General features: G+C 32.3%; 1 protein-coding gene across 1 annotated transcript; it reads left to right on the top strand.

Annotated features, from left to right (window-relative positions):
- The first annotated feature begins 5,867 nt into the window (after positions 1-5,867).
- Positions 5,868-12,638, top strand: LOC131166480 (E3 ubiquitin-protein ligase SINAT3). The gene is made up of 3 exons (XM_058125080.1): positions 5,868-6,458; positions 9,687-10,073; positions 11,944-12,638. The coding sequence occupies exons 1-3, from the start codon at positions 6,240-6,242 to the stop codon at positions 12,304-12,306; spliced, it is 969 nt and encodes a 322-aa protein (XP_057981063.1). The 5' UTR covers positions 5,868-6,239; the 3' UTR covers positions 12,307-12,638.
- The last annotated feature ends 3,137 nt before the right edge of the window (positions 12,639-15,775 follow it).

The raw sequence follows: 15,775 nt of genomic DNA on the forward strand, positions 1-15,775 counted from the left end.
TCATTTTGTGTACTTTTTTAGATGCATACTCCTTCCATTACTCTTATGCTCTTGAATCTATTTTAATTTTTCAGACTGTTAATATTATCTCTAAGAAATCATTTTCCATAGTAATTAAAACATATTCATCTATATATAAAAGTAATGCTATATTTATAATGTGTTTTTCATATATTTTATTTTGCCCTTATTTAACTACACTATAATTTATCTTTTTAACTTATTTCCTATAAATTCAATTAATTATTTACCCAAAAAGTTTAATTTGGAACCATTTTTTTTCTATTTTACCTTTATAAGATGGATCCTTAAGATATTTCTTCTATTATAATATTGCATTACACAATTTTTGAAGAATGTTAACTGTTGCATACAATCTCATTTAAGAGTTTCATTATTTCTTTATGGCTAATAAGGCAATACTATTTATTACATTCTTCAAATTGGGTTTTTTTCACCATGCCCATTTTTTTAACAATTAATTTATGTATAAAATTTTTCACATATGCCTTGCTACTATTTAATTCATGCTTAACACAATTTAACAATTAGCAAATTTATGTTGTATAATCCATCGATTCACTATCAGTCCATTAATGGTATTATTTTTCATTAGATATTTGTGAAAAAATAACTCGCAAAATGTGTGGATTCATAACTAATTAATATTTGATTATATATTAGCAAAAGATATGAATTTTGATTTTTTTTTCTATAGTTTTTTTCACATAATAATGTCATGATGAGGAAACAAAAATATTTATGCCACATTTTTGGAATACACACACGCGCGCACATACACACACACACACATATATATATATATATATATATATATATATATATATATATATATATAAAGGAACACAAATAATGTAAATTATTTTGTGGATAAAAATATCTTTTTCTTTTAAAAGTAAAATAAAAAAATTGTTAATAAGAAAAAAATTTTATGTTATACATAGACCTATGAATATTCAAACAAAAGTCTCCCAATCTTTTAAAAGACTAAACATTATTAGAAGAAAAAAAATTATATATATATATATATACATACATATATATATATATATATATATAGAGAGAGAGAGAGAGAGAGAGAGAGAGAGAGAGAGAGAGAGAGAGAGAGAGAATTATTAATAGTATAAATAATTTTGTTGACGAAATGTCATTATCTTTCAAAGTTAAGACTAAATATTTCTAAAAGAAATAAGTTTCATATCATATATTGAGAGCAAATTCAACAAAATTAGATAAAATTACATTTAAATTATATAGGAGTTATAGTTTGAACATATACGAAAAATAAAAACAATAGAGTATATAGATGTACTTTTGTCTATACTCTAAATTAATAAAAGTACAAATGTGGTAAGATGACTTTTTTTAAACAATATGCTTGTGTTTTAAGAAGTATGGTGAAATATTCACAAAAGAAAGTAAATTTGATCAAAATAAAATAAAATATATTTATAAGATTTGTTAGATTACCACTTTATTTAAAAGCTTAAATTGTTAGGTTGTGGGTCAACAATGTATATCAAGTTTGAACACTCCATCGCACGTGTAGACCAACAACACGTAGAGAGATAAACACACAATAAATAACACTCATGATAGGGAATACAATTTTTTTTAGCCAACAATGTATATCAAGTTTTAATACTCCTCCGCACATACAACCCAACAACACGTGAAGAGACAAACATACAATAAATAACACTCATGATAAGGAATATAATTTTTTTTTTTTTAAAAAAAAACATCACAAAATAAACGAGATTAGAATCCAAGACCTCTTGGTAACTAGCCTTAATACCATGTTAGATTACTACTTTACTTAAAAATTTAAGTTGTTAAGTTGTGAACCAACAATGTATATCAAGCTTTAATAAGATTAATTATAGATAAGTTAAAATTTTAACTTAAGACAGAAATTTCTTCATTGGAAAAATAAGATAAACTATCAATATATATACATATCATAGCACAAGCAATATAAAATTATAAATCGTTTTGCAAACAAAGCATATTACTAGCTATCAATGTTGAGAGTTCCACTTGTGAATTTTGTCCCACATTGGAAAAAGTGAATATTTGATGAGTATTTATATACATGGTGTAGCCCAAGACCCAATAGGTTTAAACTTTTGGGTCAAGTTGGTGCTCATCTATGTGTATCAAGCACACCTTTAGACTTCTCCGGTGCTGACAAGTGGTATCAGAGCCGACGGTTCATAACTCTAGGTGTCGGAGTGTGTGACCGAGGTGAAGAAGGATCATATTTTAAGCTGCCGAGATGGATCCAAATTGGGTCAAACATAGAATGTAGGATTGGTTTGGAGGCACCATTTGAAGTACAATCTAAGACACGTAAGACGGTCCACTTGAGCAAATTGTTGGAGAATTTGTCCCGTAAAGGAGAAGATGACTTCCATTTACGGGGAAACAATTTGAACTTACAAGTGAGGGGAAGATTATTGAGAATTCCACTTGTGAAATTTGTCTCACATTGGAAAAAGTGAGTATTTGATAGGTGCTTATATGTATAGTGTAACCCAAGACCCAAAAGGCTTACGCTTTTGAGTCAAATTGGTGCTCATCCATATGTATCAAGCACACTTTTGGACTCCTCCGGTGTTAACAATTAAAAGTAAGATAAAACATTTCTTAAAAAAACTTAATTCAAGAATAATTAGATAAATTTACATCAGAAAATTAAATTTTAAATTTGAGCCCTAAAAATACATTGGAATAAAAATTAAAATAAATGTATTGATATTATAAATGCTCAAAATAAAAAATTATTGAAAATATGCAATGTCATAACAGTATCCCATATGTGGAATATTTATAAATAAAATTATAACATTATATAATTAATTTATAGTAAAACTATATCTAAACTTCATTAAGTATCATAAAAACAATTACACAATAATATTTACATGCGATCATGTGCAACACCATGACGAATTTTCTATTATTTATACATGTAAGGCAAAAACAAGTAGTAAGTTAAATTTTTTGCATAAATTATGTAAATATATAAATTAGGATACTATACATGCATTCATATGCATGTATGTATAGTGTGCTAAGTGCATATTTTATGCAAAAATTTTAACTTGCTAATTGTTTGTGCCTCCACTTGCTTGAATAGTTGAATTTAGGTATTATTTAGTTTTGAAAAATAGTTTTAATTTTTTAATTTTTAGTTATTTAAAAAATTATAAAAATTTAACTTTTTTTTTTTTTGAGAGATTGTTTGATATCGTTTTTGTTTTTGATTTTTTTTTTATTTTCATAGATTATAAGAACGCGTTTCGTTACATAATTGAACAATAATATTGATATGTAATCATGTGCAGTGCAGTGAAATATTTACTAGCGTGTATACATATAAAGTAAAAGTAAAATTTTTAAGTTGTTTAAAAAATTATAAAAATAGTTAACTTATTTTTTAGGACCTATTTCATATTGCTTTTGTTCTTGATTCTTTGTTTTTTTTTCAATGCAATGAAAAAAAAAAAAAAAAAACCAACTATAAAAACTTATTGTTTACATTGTTGATTTTCTATTGCTATTGATGACTTAATATATTTGTAAAAAAATTTAAAACTAAATTTTATATTTTCAATGGTTTTGACAATCTATTGTCAAAATATTTTATCCATACTTTTTAATTAAAATATAAACAAATATCATATGAATCTAAAATATAATTAAAACAAAAAACTCCCATAAATTTTTAAAAAAATTAAGAAATAATAAAATCTATTTATAAAACATTTTTGCTATATTTCAATTTTCATGTTGTAAAGTAAATTTTGAAACATAATAATTAAGTAAATAATTATGATAATTTTTATTTTTATTATAGAATTTTTAATTTATATTACTTTGTAGATTTATTATTTAAAAATATTTGTAATTGTTATTTGATTTAAGGAAAAAAATGAGCATTTGTTTAATTAATTTTTTAAATTTATTTTAGTTTTAGTTTTAAAACTATTAACCATACAAGATGTTAGTTTTTTATTTTCAGTTTCTATTTTTGGTTTTTATTTCTAACTTTTGTTTTCATAATTTTTGAGAGTGATACCAAATGATCCCTTAACTTTTGAAGGTTCATATTAAAAATGTGGAAAATAAAGAGTTTGTTTAAATGCATAAATAATTTTTTTTTGTTTAAATGTGTAAATAATTTTTTATTTTCTATTTCTAGATTTCAAAATAATTACAAAAAAAAAAATTGGCTTTCCAGTTTTAAAAAATTTATATAAGATAATATTTCAAGTCGCAATTTTTAAGTTTGAATTCACGAAAATAGAATCAAAGATTTGAATTTCATGCTTTCAAGTTTGAAATCTAAAAAAAAAATAATAATGAAAAAAAGATGTTTTTAACTTTTTTATATACATTTAAAAAATTGAAAAACAGAGGGACATTTTTGTAGTTATTTGAAAAATTAAAAAATGGAAAGTTAACCTATTTTTTACAAACAAATAGTGTCAAAATTGTTTGTTATTTTTTTATTATATCATACTAATATTATGAGAATAAAAAATTAATTAATTTTTTTTAAATTAAAAAAAATTCTATTTTTTTACGATGGGCCTATATTTTTTGACAAAACCTCTAAAGTATCAAAACAAAATTTCAATAACTGAATGAAAATCTCATGATTCACTCTTTTAACTCGTCATTCACTGTGCATTGAAGCATAAACCGAGGAAAGGAAGAAGCCAAAGGCCTTATCAACCAATTTGACATAGTAAAGGTCATCTTTATGAGAAATTTTTTAGCGCGCAAAACAATCGGAAGTTATTTAATGGTACCCTAGAAATATGAAATTTAACAAATATGATTTTTTTTAGGAGAAAAACTTTGACTTTGTAATTGACTTTTTTGTTCTTTTGGGGCAGCAAAATACAATAAACCCCCCCCCCCCCCCCCCTTTTTTTAATATATAATTATCTTTATGGAAGAAAATTAAGGTTTGGGGTTGTCAACCATGTGGGCAGATGGAAACCTACAGCTCAACCAACTCTCATGTATGTCAAAACAAACCCTAACATTGCAGCCCTCTATCCCAATGAAACAAAACTCAAGATTGTTGAAAGGGGCTTTTCGTATCTTCTGTTTGTATAAATTTGAATATAAATATGATATTATATAATTAATGAGTTGCAAATCTCAAACTAGCCACTCAAATCTCTGTCATCATTTTCTCATATCCTTTCTTTCAAAAACTTTCCTTAATTAACAAGATACCTTTCCTATTAAAAGATTCAAAAGAAATGGGAAGACAAGTACCTTTCATGGCATGGCAAGTAGGGGTCACCCATGCCCCGGGCATAAGTTCAAGTAATAAAAATTTTCGAAGGACTCGTTGGTGATTGGAGTTCGTATGTAATAAAAAAAGAAAGAACATTTTCCCATAAAAACCTAAACAAAACATACCAAATTATAATGTAATTATTGCACTATTTACATAATTTCACTTCAGATGCATTTAAAAATACGAATTTTCATTTGCATTTGAATGAGTGAATTTTAAAAATTAATATAATATAATATTTTATTTTATTTAAATCTATACAAATCTAAATTTAAAATACTTCTCTAATTAAAAAAAATTAAATCATCATCTAATTTCTATAATTGTCTGATAAAAAGATGATATGATATAGACCGTACTTAATATTTTTTCCGATTTAACAAAAGATAAATCATATCATTTAAACTACATGTAATATTTTTGAAATTAAAAGAAGAAATTATAATGGTTAAAGGAGGATTATGGTATGTGGTAATCAATATTTTCCTGACCTATATAAACAAAACTAAAGTACAAATTATACCTAATCCATCTACCCCTCCACCCTAAACCCTATCCAACAAGCCTACACTCTCTCTCTCTCTCTCTCTCTCCTCTGAAATTTGTCTGATACTAACCAATCCCTATTTTCTTCTCTCTCTCTCTCTCTCTCTCTGTGAAACTCGCCGCAAAGAATAATTAACCGAACAAACCAGGAGGAGAAGAAAGGTACATCTTTTTGAGTTTTGAGGCGTGGTGTTCTGTTTTGTTCTCTCTTTTGTGGAACTTGAATCCCCCACTCACCCTGCAAAAATCTGAAGACTGAGAGACGAATGGGAGCAAACCCAGTAAAGATAATTTCGAATTAGTTGGCAAACTTTTGTATCTTTCTCTGTGCTGTGTTGTTCTTGTATGAATGGAACTTGATAGCATTGAATGTGTATTATCGTCGGATGGTATGGATGAGGATGAGATCCATCTCCAACTTCATCATCAGTTCCCTTTGAAGGCGGGCGGCAACAACAACAGTGACGACAGCAGCATCACGCCCGCCGCAGTTCATGCCACCACTAGTGTCCACGAGCTGCTCGAATGCCCCGTCTGCACCAACTCCATGTACCCTCCAATCCATCAGGTTTGTTCTCCATGCATTTTGCTTGGTGAGTTCTTTTTTTTGTTTTCTCTTCTAATTTATTGCTTTTCTGCTTTTGATGTTTCAATTTTGCCTGTCTGTTCTTTCAGTCGTTCATTGCTCAATTTGTTTTGTTTGATGCGGGTTCTGTTGAATTTATTTATTGATAAGCATCTGATCCTTTCACGGTCTGTTGAGGTTTTACATTTTCTGTTTAAAATGCCTGCTTTAGGCAAAATTGGGATCAAAAGAATCAGTGGGTAATGTGGCGTCAAATTGGTGAATGTTGTTTAGTTCTAGGTTGAAGACATAGATCTTCACTGCACTTCTGTTCCATATTAGATATCATTTTTTTTTTCTCCAAGTATTTGAGGGAAGTGTTGCATGAGATATTACCTCCTATGTTTACAGTCAACAAAAGATAAGATTTTTTTTGTTATGTGCATAGATAGTTTATGACAACAGGCAGCCGTTGTGATCCTAATTCACTGCATGTTGCCAGTCCTGGCAGATTTCATTCCAATCTGCAGAGCTACAACAAAGAGAAAATTCACAGAGAATTTGCAGATCTAAAATTTGAGACGCTTTGGCTGCAAAAGAGGAACAATGGATTCTGTGAAGGCTCGGGCTCTGGACTTTAGCACTGAAATACAGACACTGCTACCAAACCATCACCATTTCCTGATAAAAAAAAAAAAGAAGCTATTTTATACAATTATCATCTTCTTGGCTGAACTGTGTGTCATACACATCTACTACCTATATTTACTTATCCTCAGAAAAGAAGTTTATATGCATGCTCTAAATGTTTTGAACCTTAAAACATTTTTTTTTGAAATCAACACTGCCATCTCTGTCCATATTTTTGTAACCTAGTACTACCCTATGACAGGAAATGATACGATATAAATAGAATGCTTTTAGATATGGGGGCAATGAACACGACATAGAAGTAAGAAATGTTGAAGGTGTGAAATTTCAAAGCTAACCGAGTTTATTGCCAAAAGTTGAGGAATGACAAATGTAGCAGATTGTAGAAAAGGACTAGCTGGTGTCTATATCTTTTGATTAAGGCTTATCTTATGTGGGGATAAATTATTTGGAATTCAGTCTCTTAGGAAATGGTCGATGTTGAAATATTTTTGTAGTGGGTTCCTCTATTGGTCTCTATTTTTTGGATTCAATCAACCTGTAAATTAACAAGGATCAAGATTTGGACCAATGCCAATGTGTCCAGAAGTTTCCTTCTTTTCTTCATTTGCTAGTGTTTTTAACTTGTGGTTAATTTTTCAATTCTTTCATCTTGTTTATACAAGTATTCTCAAATCTCAGTATATCAAAGCAGAAGATATTATGGAAATTGATGACTTAATAATGCATGCAGTTTTGGGTTTTTTGTTCTTTTGCACCATTGGTGTAGGGGTGGGTAATTTTGGGTAATGCCTTGTTGTTTGCTGAACACCTTTTTGAGCTCAATGAATTGGTTTGATTCATTGATGTTCGAGCATAGTTTTATTGGACGCGAGAAAGAGTGAGAGGAGGATAGGTGGGCTAAGTCGCTAGAGAAGATGGTGGGACAAGGGAATTAGCATACACTTTGCTTATGCCACCTCTTTTGTGGTTAGAAAATGTTCTTGAGTCAAATTTTAGGTTTGCTCCATGAGCCTATTTATTTGAAAGATGTGGGGAATTGAAATGAGCCTAATTGAATGTTTAAATTAAAGAAAGGATAATATTCTTAAGGATGAGCAACATAGGAGATACCACCATCTGCTTATCCTATTTTCCCCTTTTTATTGAATAATGAATGGACAAAGGCCATTGATCCCTGATCTAAGCCCACCAAAAGCCTATATAGGTTAAAGAATTTCCTAAGGGCAGTGAGCCCGAATAGGATAAAAGGCATTGAGCCTGACACAAGCCTAAATGGTTAAGAAAATTTCTGAGCACTGAGAGTCTGAGACTGAATAGGATAAAGGCCATTGATCCTGGTAGAGCTGAAAGGGCAGAGAAAAGTTTTAAATTTATTGAGCCTGAATATGATAAAGGGCATTGAGCCCTGGTTAAGAAAAATTCCTAAGGATACTGAGTCCAAATAGGATAAAGCGCATTAAGCATGAGTCCCTAACAAAAGCCAAAATGGGTAAAACGTTTTTCTGAGGGTAGCAAGCCTGCATAGAATAAAGGGGCATTAAACCAGAAGCCAAAATGGCTAAGAAAATTTCCTAAGGGTACTAAGTAAGCCCCAACAGGGCAAGGGTTGAAACTTGAAAGTTTTCAAGGCATTTATTGTTTTGAGTTGAAAGGTCGAGAACAATCTTGTACCTTTTTCATCATGGTGAAAATTTTATCAACCTCTCCTCTTTGGATGTAGGCATCTTGCTGAACCAAGTTAATTCTTATTTTCTTATATGTGCATTTGTTTTCCCATTTACTTCCTCATTGTTATTGTGCGCTATAGATGTCTATATGATTAGGAAGAAAGATGGGTCTCAGCAGATAAACAAAGATGCAAGATATAGGTTTCCCTCACAAAAAATGGTTTTGTAATAGAGCTTTTTGTTCCCCTTACTTGAGAGTAGTGAGGGAAAAAAAAAAGAAATAAAATATAGTGATGAATTGCTTGGATTCGAAGTGATTTGAAAGCTAATTAAAATTTATCTTTGTAATTAAAATATGCCGGATTGAATCAGCCAGCACCAACAATGTTCGATAGACTACAGTTGGAAGTCATGTTTCTTACATTGTGGAGTTTTAGTACAGAATTTCAGCCAAGCATTATTAAATTCACTCACATCCTCTTATAGAATTGCCTTGTAAGTTGTAACTTAATTGGTCTGTGTTGGTTAAACTGTACGTTGAATAACTTCTCCACTCACATCCTTCTCATCCTTTCTCTTCTGGCACGCAATCAATCTGAATTTGTAAACTTATTATTTGGCATATTTAGTATCTTCAATTTCTCTTTTTTCAGGGTCAGATATATAGGCATCAATAAGTTTTGATAAATATGAAACCCAATTTGCAAGATGATGACAATTTTCCTTTTAAATGTTGTTCTAAAAGGGTAATTTAGTTTTCCAACTCCTTAAGATAAGGCCTGTGCCCAAATCATTGTTCTTTATTATGCTTTATCTTTTAATATGAAAAAATGATTTATTTTAAATCATTTATCTTACTTAGCCAAGCTAAAAGATTTTTACCACTGATTTACAATTTGGTTTTCTGCAGTGCCACAATGGGCACACACTCTGCTCCACTTGTAAAACAAGGGTACACAACCAGTGTCCCACCTGTAGGCAAGAGCTTGGTGATATAAGGTGCCTAGCTCTGGAGAAGGTGGCCGAGTCACTTGAATTCCCTTGCAAGTACTGCTCCCTTGGATGCCCAGAGATCTTCCCATATTACATCAAGCTCAAACATGAGGCCTTGTGTAACTTTAGGCCATATAACTGTCCATATGCTGGTTCAGAATGCTCTGTAGTTGGGGATATTCCATTCCTGATTACCCATCTGAAAGATGATCACAAGGTTGACATGCACTCTGGAAGCACATTCAATCATCGTTATGTCAAGTCTAATCCACGTGAAGTAGAAAATGCCACATGGATGCTTACTGTAAGTATGGTTTCTTTTTAAAAAAGATTTACAATGGTTTCTTTTTGAAAAATATTTACAATCTGATCGGTTCTGCAAATAATGCTACACTAAATGTATGATGGAGCCAAAAAAATACACGTTGCTTTTTACTGGTCACTCTGTTTCCTCTTTATGGATGGGGCATGGGGCAACCAACCCAAGGTTTCCTACTTGGAGCTATTTTTATTATGTGAATAAACCTTTTAACACCAAGTTTGGTTGCTGAAACGGAATCAAGGCAAAGATGGAATTGGAGTAAGAATGGTATCAATGTTAGAATGGATTACCACATTGGGTTGTATTTGTGGAATAACTACAGAAATGAGATGAAAAAATAAGTTCCATTCCAAAAGTACTTCTGAACAGGGAATTTCAACTCAGCTCCGTTTTCCCTTCTAAAAAATTTTAAAGATAAATTTTAAAATTACAGGACCCATTTCCGGGTTAAAAAGTGTATCATTGCCATGGACGTCAGCAGTCCCATGGATGACAGTGGTCATGGCAGAAACGACATTGTTCTTCTTCTTCTTTTGCCGAGACGAAGTGCCCAATTACAGATCTTAGAAAACCTAATGGATATGCCTCTTCTGGGTTGAATTCCTCAAGTTTAAGCAGGTGACCCTTTGGTTGTCAGTTTTAGGCACCATGATCACCCTTGTTGGTGGGCATTGGGAGGAGAGATGGAGAGGTGAGGGGCTGCTGGGGGAGTAGGGATAAAGATAAATTTGAAATAAACAAGATATATGAGGTTATTTGGTCTTTATGAATAACAAGCAGGAAAAGAACGGTGATTCCATTGGGTCTGAAGTGGATTCACCATCCCTTTAGATAATGAAGTCAGCATTCTGCCTAAAATGTGACTCTGCCCTAATAAGAACCAAACAACCAAATGGTAATCAGGCTGAACTTTCAATTCCATTCTATCCCTAATTCCAGAAACCTAATGCCATGTAATTGTTCAAATAATGCAAGAAGAAAACTTTATATCCATGTAGCATGGTCACTCTTATGGAAGAGCCATCTCCAGTTCATGTCCATGTTGCACTGACAATCCCCAGATGGATAAAATTTCATAAATATGTCCATAATATTAAAATATATTATTAATTTTGTACGCTTCTTAGATTGTCTTTTTAATATAACACTGCTTTATCTGCTTTGAACATTGTAATGACATTGCGGAATAACATCTTATTTTATTCAATATTTTCTTTAGTTCTAGTGTTATATTAATGTTAAATATTAATATTTGTTGTGTACAGTAGTGTGGTTAGCATTGTGTATGTGAGTATTGCTAGGTGTTACTTGTTTTTGTTTCCCTGCCATTTCATGCCTTTTAGGGATTTCAGCATCGCCATGGTGTGTCCTATTATGTCATACCCAAATACTGTGTCCTATGTCTATGTTTTGTACTTTATATAGTACACATATGAAACACGATATTAGCAGTGTGAAGAGTTTCAAGTGTATAATACTTCTTTCATTAGCTTTAAAAACAAAAGTCATGCGTTCAAATTTTAGTTGAAATATTTACAAAGACAATGGATAACTTAATCATGGTCATAATGTTGTAAGATTAGATTAATGGTTCAACCTACTAATCTTGAATTGTTAATGTGTGGGGACTTTCTTACATTGGTGCAGGGATCCATTGATGATGGGCTTGCTTCCTTATCTAGACCAAGTGAGATGGCAACATTGTGATATTTGCCTGATTTATATTTATGTGAAATGTCTGTGGCGTAATATTCTGTTTAATGGCCACTAGTTCCCTGAATCTCACCAAGAATTTCAATTTTCACATCTTGAATACTGAAGCTGTTTCTCCCTCATTCTGCTTGTTCGTTAGGTCTTCAACTGTTTTGGCCAGTATTTCTGCCTCCATTTTGAAGCATTCCAGCTTGGCATGGCTCCTGTTTATATGGCTTTCCTCCGTTTTATGGGGGATGAGATAGAAGCCCGGAACTACAACTATAGTCTGGAGGTTGGTGGAAATGGCCGGAAACTAATTTGGGAGGGCACCCCGCGAAGCATAAGAGATAGCCACAGGAAGGTTAGGGACAGCCATGACGGGCTTATCATACAGCGTAACATGGCACTTTACTTCTCTGGTGGGGATAGAAAAGAGCTCAAACTACGAGTTACGGGACGGATATGGAAGGAACAGCAGAACTCGGGGGGAGGGGCATGCATACCAAATCTCTGTAGTTAAGACTGGGAATAAGTTCCCCCATCCCCCCTCCTTGCCCCTTTGTTTGGTGATGGATTTTCTGGCGAATTTCAATGGCGGATGTAGATATGAAGAATTCTTTAATTATGTTAGAATGGCAAGGGGTTTCAGCTTTTACGTTTTGTCAAATAAGCTGATTTTCACATTTGCCAAAATTGTCAGAAAATGCTGTGGAAGAACATTGGTATTTGGGGAAGGGTTTATATATACATACGGCTTTGGTGGAGATGTAAGAGAGAGAGAAGAAAAAGGGACTTGGTTTTGTGGAGGCTATAACTGAAACTAACGAATTCAGAATGAGTTCTTTGCTGTTGTGTTGCTTTGTTTGGCTAGATGAATTCAGATAGATGCATCATCTCCTTTTACGGTATGTTTTGTTTGGAAGGAGGAATTAGGTAAAAATATACCAAATAAAAACTTGGATGGTACGCCAAATCTATGATTTTGTTTTCAGTATTTTTGTTTTAGCGGTCCGACTATTGTTCATTTAAATGATTTTTCAGAATTTTTAAAGACACACTTCTTCATTAAGCCTTTATAAATTTAACTTTATCTTAACCTTCAAACCATAACCTATTTGAACTTCTAAAAGAAAAGTGATTGCAAATGAGTAATATTCAAACCTCTCGGCCATTGCATTTTTTAAAAAAAAATTTTAGGAGTAAAGTAAATTGTAAGTGCTTGTGCTTTTCCCATGAGCATTTGAACTTGATGGCTACAAATAAATGTATGTTGCCATAAGTCAATAGTATGATTAATATTAAACTAATTAAAATATTAACATACAAATTAAACTTAATAAATTAAAGTTTTAAAAATTTACCCTCTAAGTTTAAAAATACTAATTCATGAATCAACATGTAAGTTAGAAAGCTTTGAGTCCAAGTTTTTTAAATTTGCCTAATCTAATATTAATTCATGGATTAGTTTCTCAAGTTTTTTCAACTTGTTAAGCAAGGTTGAAGAATTATGTGCAGGCATTTCCTTGGTAAACTCCTGGCCTATACATACATTACGAATATAGTAAAATAAATTGCTGAGATATTTTTGTTTTTCGTCTGAAAATGGATTTTATATGTTAAATGGGTATGCGTTTATGTGATAAGGATGAGATATTAGATAATGGACCTTGCTTTTTAGACAATGCTCCAATTTTCTTTAACTAAACATAGAAAAAGTACTTGTGTGTGAAATTTATGCAAGAGCTTGCATTGGAATTGATATGATGGTGAAGTGATGCAAATCATAGCACAACTTCAAAGAAACTTGTCCAAGTGCCAATTGGGCCGATTACGAGAGTACGAGCAAGGAAATTTAAAACTGCACTCAACGGGCTGATTCAAGAGGCATGGACTCAAGCAAATTCGTGGAGGCCCATTGAGCATGACCCACGTGAGCAACAAAGATTTATCAACATGATTGAAACTCTAGAAGAATCTGGTCAAGGCCAATGATGAGAATCACAAGCATCGTTAAAGGATCCATTGCATGTTCCAATTGGGCCTATTACTTGAGCAAGATTCAAGAAGATCAAAGAAGCACTTCATGGGCTGATTCAAGATATTTGAGCTTATTAAAAAACGGGTCACTCCAAGCTTGGCCCAAAGAAATATGAAGGTTTACTAAACTTAATCCAAGTTTTTGATGGAACTTAAATATGGTGTGCTATTCAAATATGAGATTTGACTCTTTGTCTTTTGTATTATAATTGTAATCATGCAAGACAACTTGTTTGCTTGCATGATCTTAGTAAGTTGTTGAGTTGTTGAGCCTACCTTTGACTTTTGTGTTATATTTAATTTGTAATCTTGCAAAAAGTCTTAATAAGTTGTTAAGAGTTGTTGAGCTTAATTTGTAATCTTGCAAGAAGTCTTAGTAAGTTGTTGAGAGTTGTTGAGAGTGGTTTGAAGTGTTTAATGCTTTGTCTCCTAGGTTATGCCTATAAAAAGCATTCTTATTGTAAGAACAAAGGACATCATTGATCATTGAATAAAATTGTGAGAGTATTTTCTCTGCGGTTCTTTGAAGAACTATTCGAACTTATCGGGATTTCCTGTGGTGTTCACCAACGACTTATTAAACGGTTTTCCACCACCGTTGTGGCATCTTCCTTATACCGAGGTTCTTGTTTCGCACTAAACAACGGATTGAGGTCATATATACCAAGGTTCTTGTTTATCGTAAACAACGAGTCGAGGCCTATCATTCAATTCTGAACGTAGAATGATCTTGGGTTCCTTTTTTTTTGTCGGATCTCGTTATTTTGGTGGGAATTCCCATCATTTGGTATCAAAGCACAAGTTCTAGTTCAGGTTTTCCTATCCCTTAAAACCTTTCTATTGTTTCTTTATTCTGTGTTCTTGTAGTTTCCAAATTCGATTCACATACCCTAGTTTAGCCGAATTTCCTCTACCCCATTCCACTCGTATTTTGTTTGTTCTAGTTGATTTCGAAATCTTATTCTGTTATTGTCAAAAGCCAGGTGCTGATCATAAGAAGAAGAAGAAGAAGAAGAAGAAGAAAAAGAAGGATCATAAAATAAAAAAAAAAAGAGGAAGTCACCTCACCCCAAAATGAATTTTTTTTTTCGTGGAAGTTCTGCTATTTTGTGTTTTCGAAAATCTAATCAGTCGTGTTCCTTGTATTCCTGCTATCTGAAATTCCTTGATGAGTTCTTGGTGAATCATTGCTGGAAATTTTGAAGTGTTGTTTAGTTTCAAAAGAACTGGAAGAGAATTATCGAGTGGTAAAAAGGCAAGAGTGGTGAGAACATTAGAGAGTTAAGAGCCATGTATTTTTTTTTAGTGAAACATAAGTGTAGAGTGATTCACCTTTCTTGAGTGTAAACACGTAAGGGCAAGAATTGTGAAGTCCTTTTCTTTCTTTTTTTTCCTTTCTAACTTTGCCCTGCCTGCAGCAATCATGTCTCACAATAGTGCTAAGAGCGTCGCCAAAGATGCTACCGAACTGGCTGATCCGAAAGTGTTTATGGAGGCCATGATGAGTGAGATGAGGCATGTGATGAGGTTGGAACTGGAGCAGGTTCACGAACGGATAGATCAAATGGAGAATACACGTAGGAAGCAGCCATAAAACGCCCCTAATGTGCTTAGAAGGGAAAGAATTCAACTGAGGGAAGTGAGGGTTGAAATGAAGAGCCTTACGAGGTTGTTTTTGATGATGAAGATGATCAGGATTCTATTGTTAGTAATAGGAGACATGGAGGACGGTTTAGAGAAGTTAGGAACCGGGAAGATAACAACTTGGGTAGTATTAAGATGAAGATTCCTTCATTTCAAGGTAGATTCGATGCTGAAGCATACCTTGAGTGGGAGAAGAAGATGGATTTCGTATTTGACTGCCACAACTATTCTAAAACAAAGAAGGTAAAATTCGTTGTGATTGAATTTTTTGACTATGCTATTACTTAGTGGGATCAGCTTGTTATAAA

This window comes from Malania oleifera, chromosome 10, assembly GCF_029873635.1.
Source record: "Malania oleifera isolate guangnan ecotype guangnan chromosome 10, ASM2987363v1, whole genome shotgun sequence".
NCBI classification, from domain to species: Eukaryota; Viridiplantae; Streptophyta; class Magnoliopsida; order Santalales; family Ximeniaceae; genus Malania; species Malania oleifera.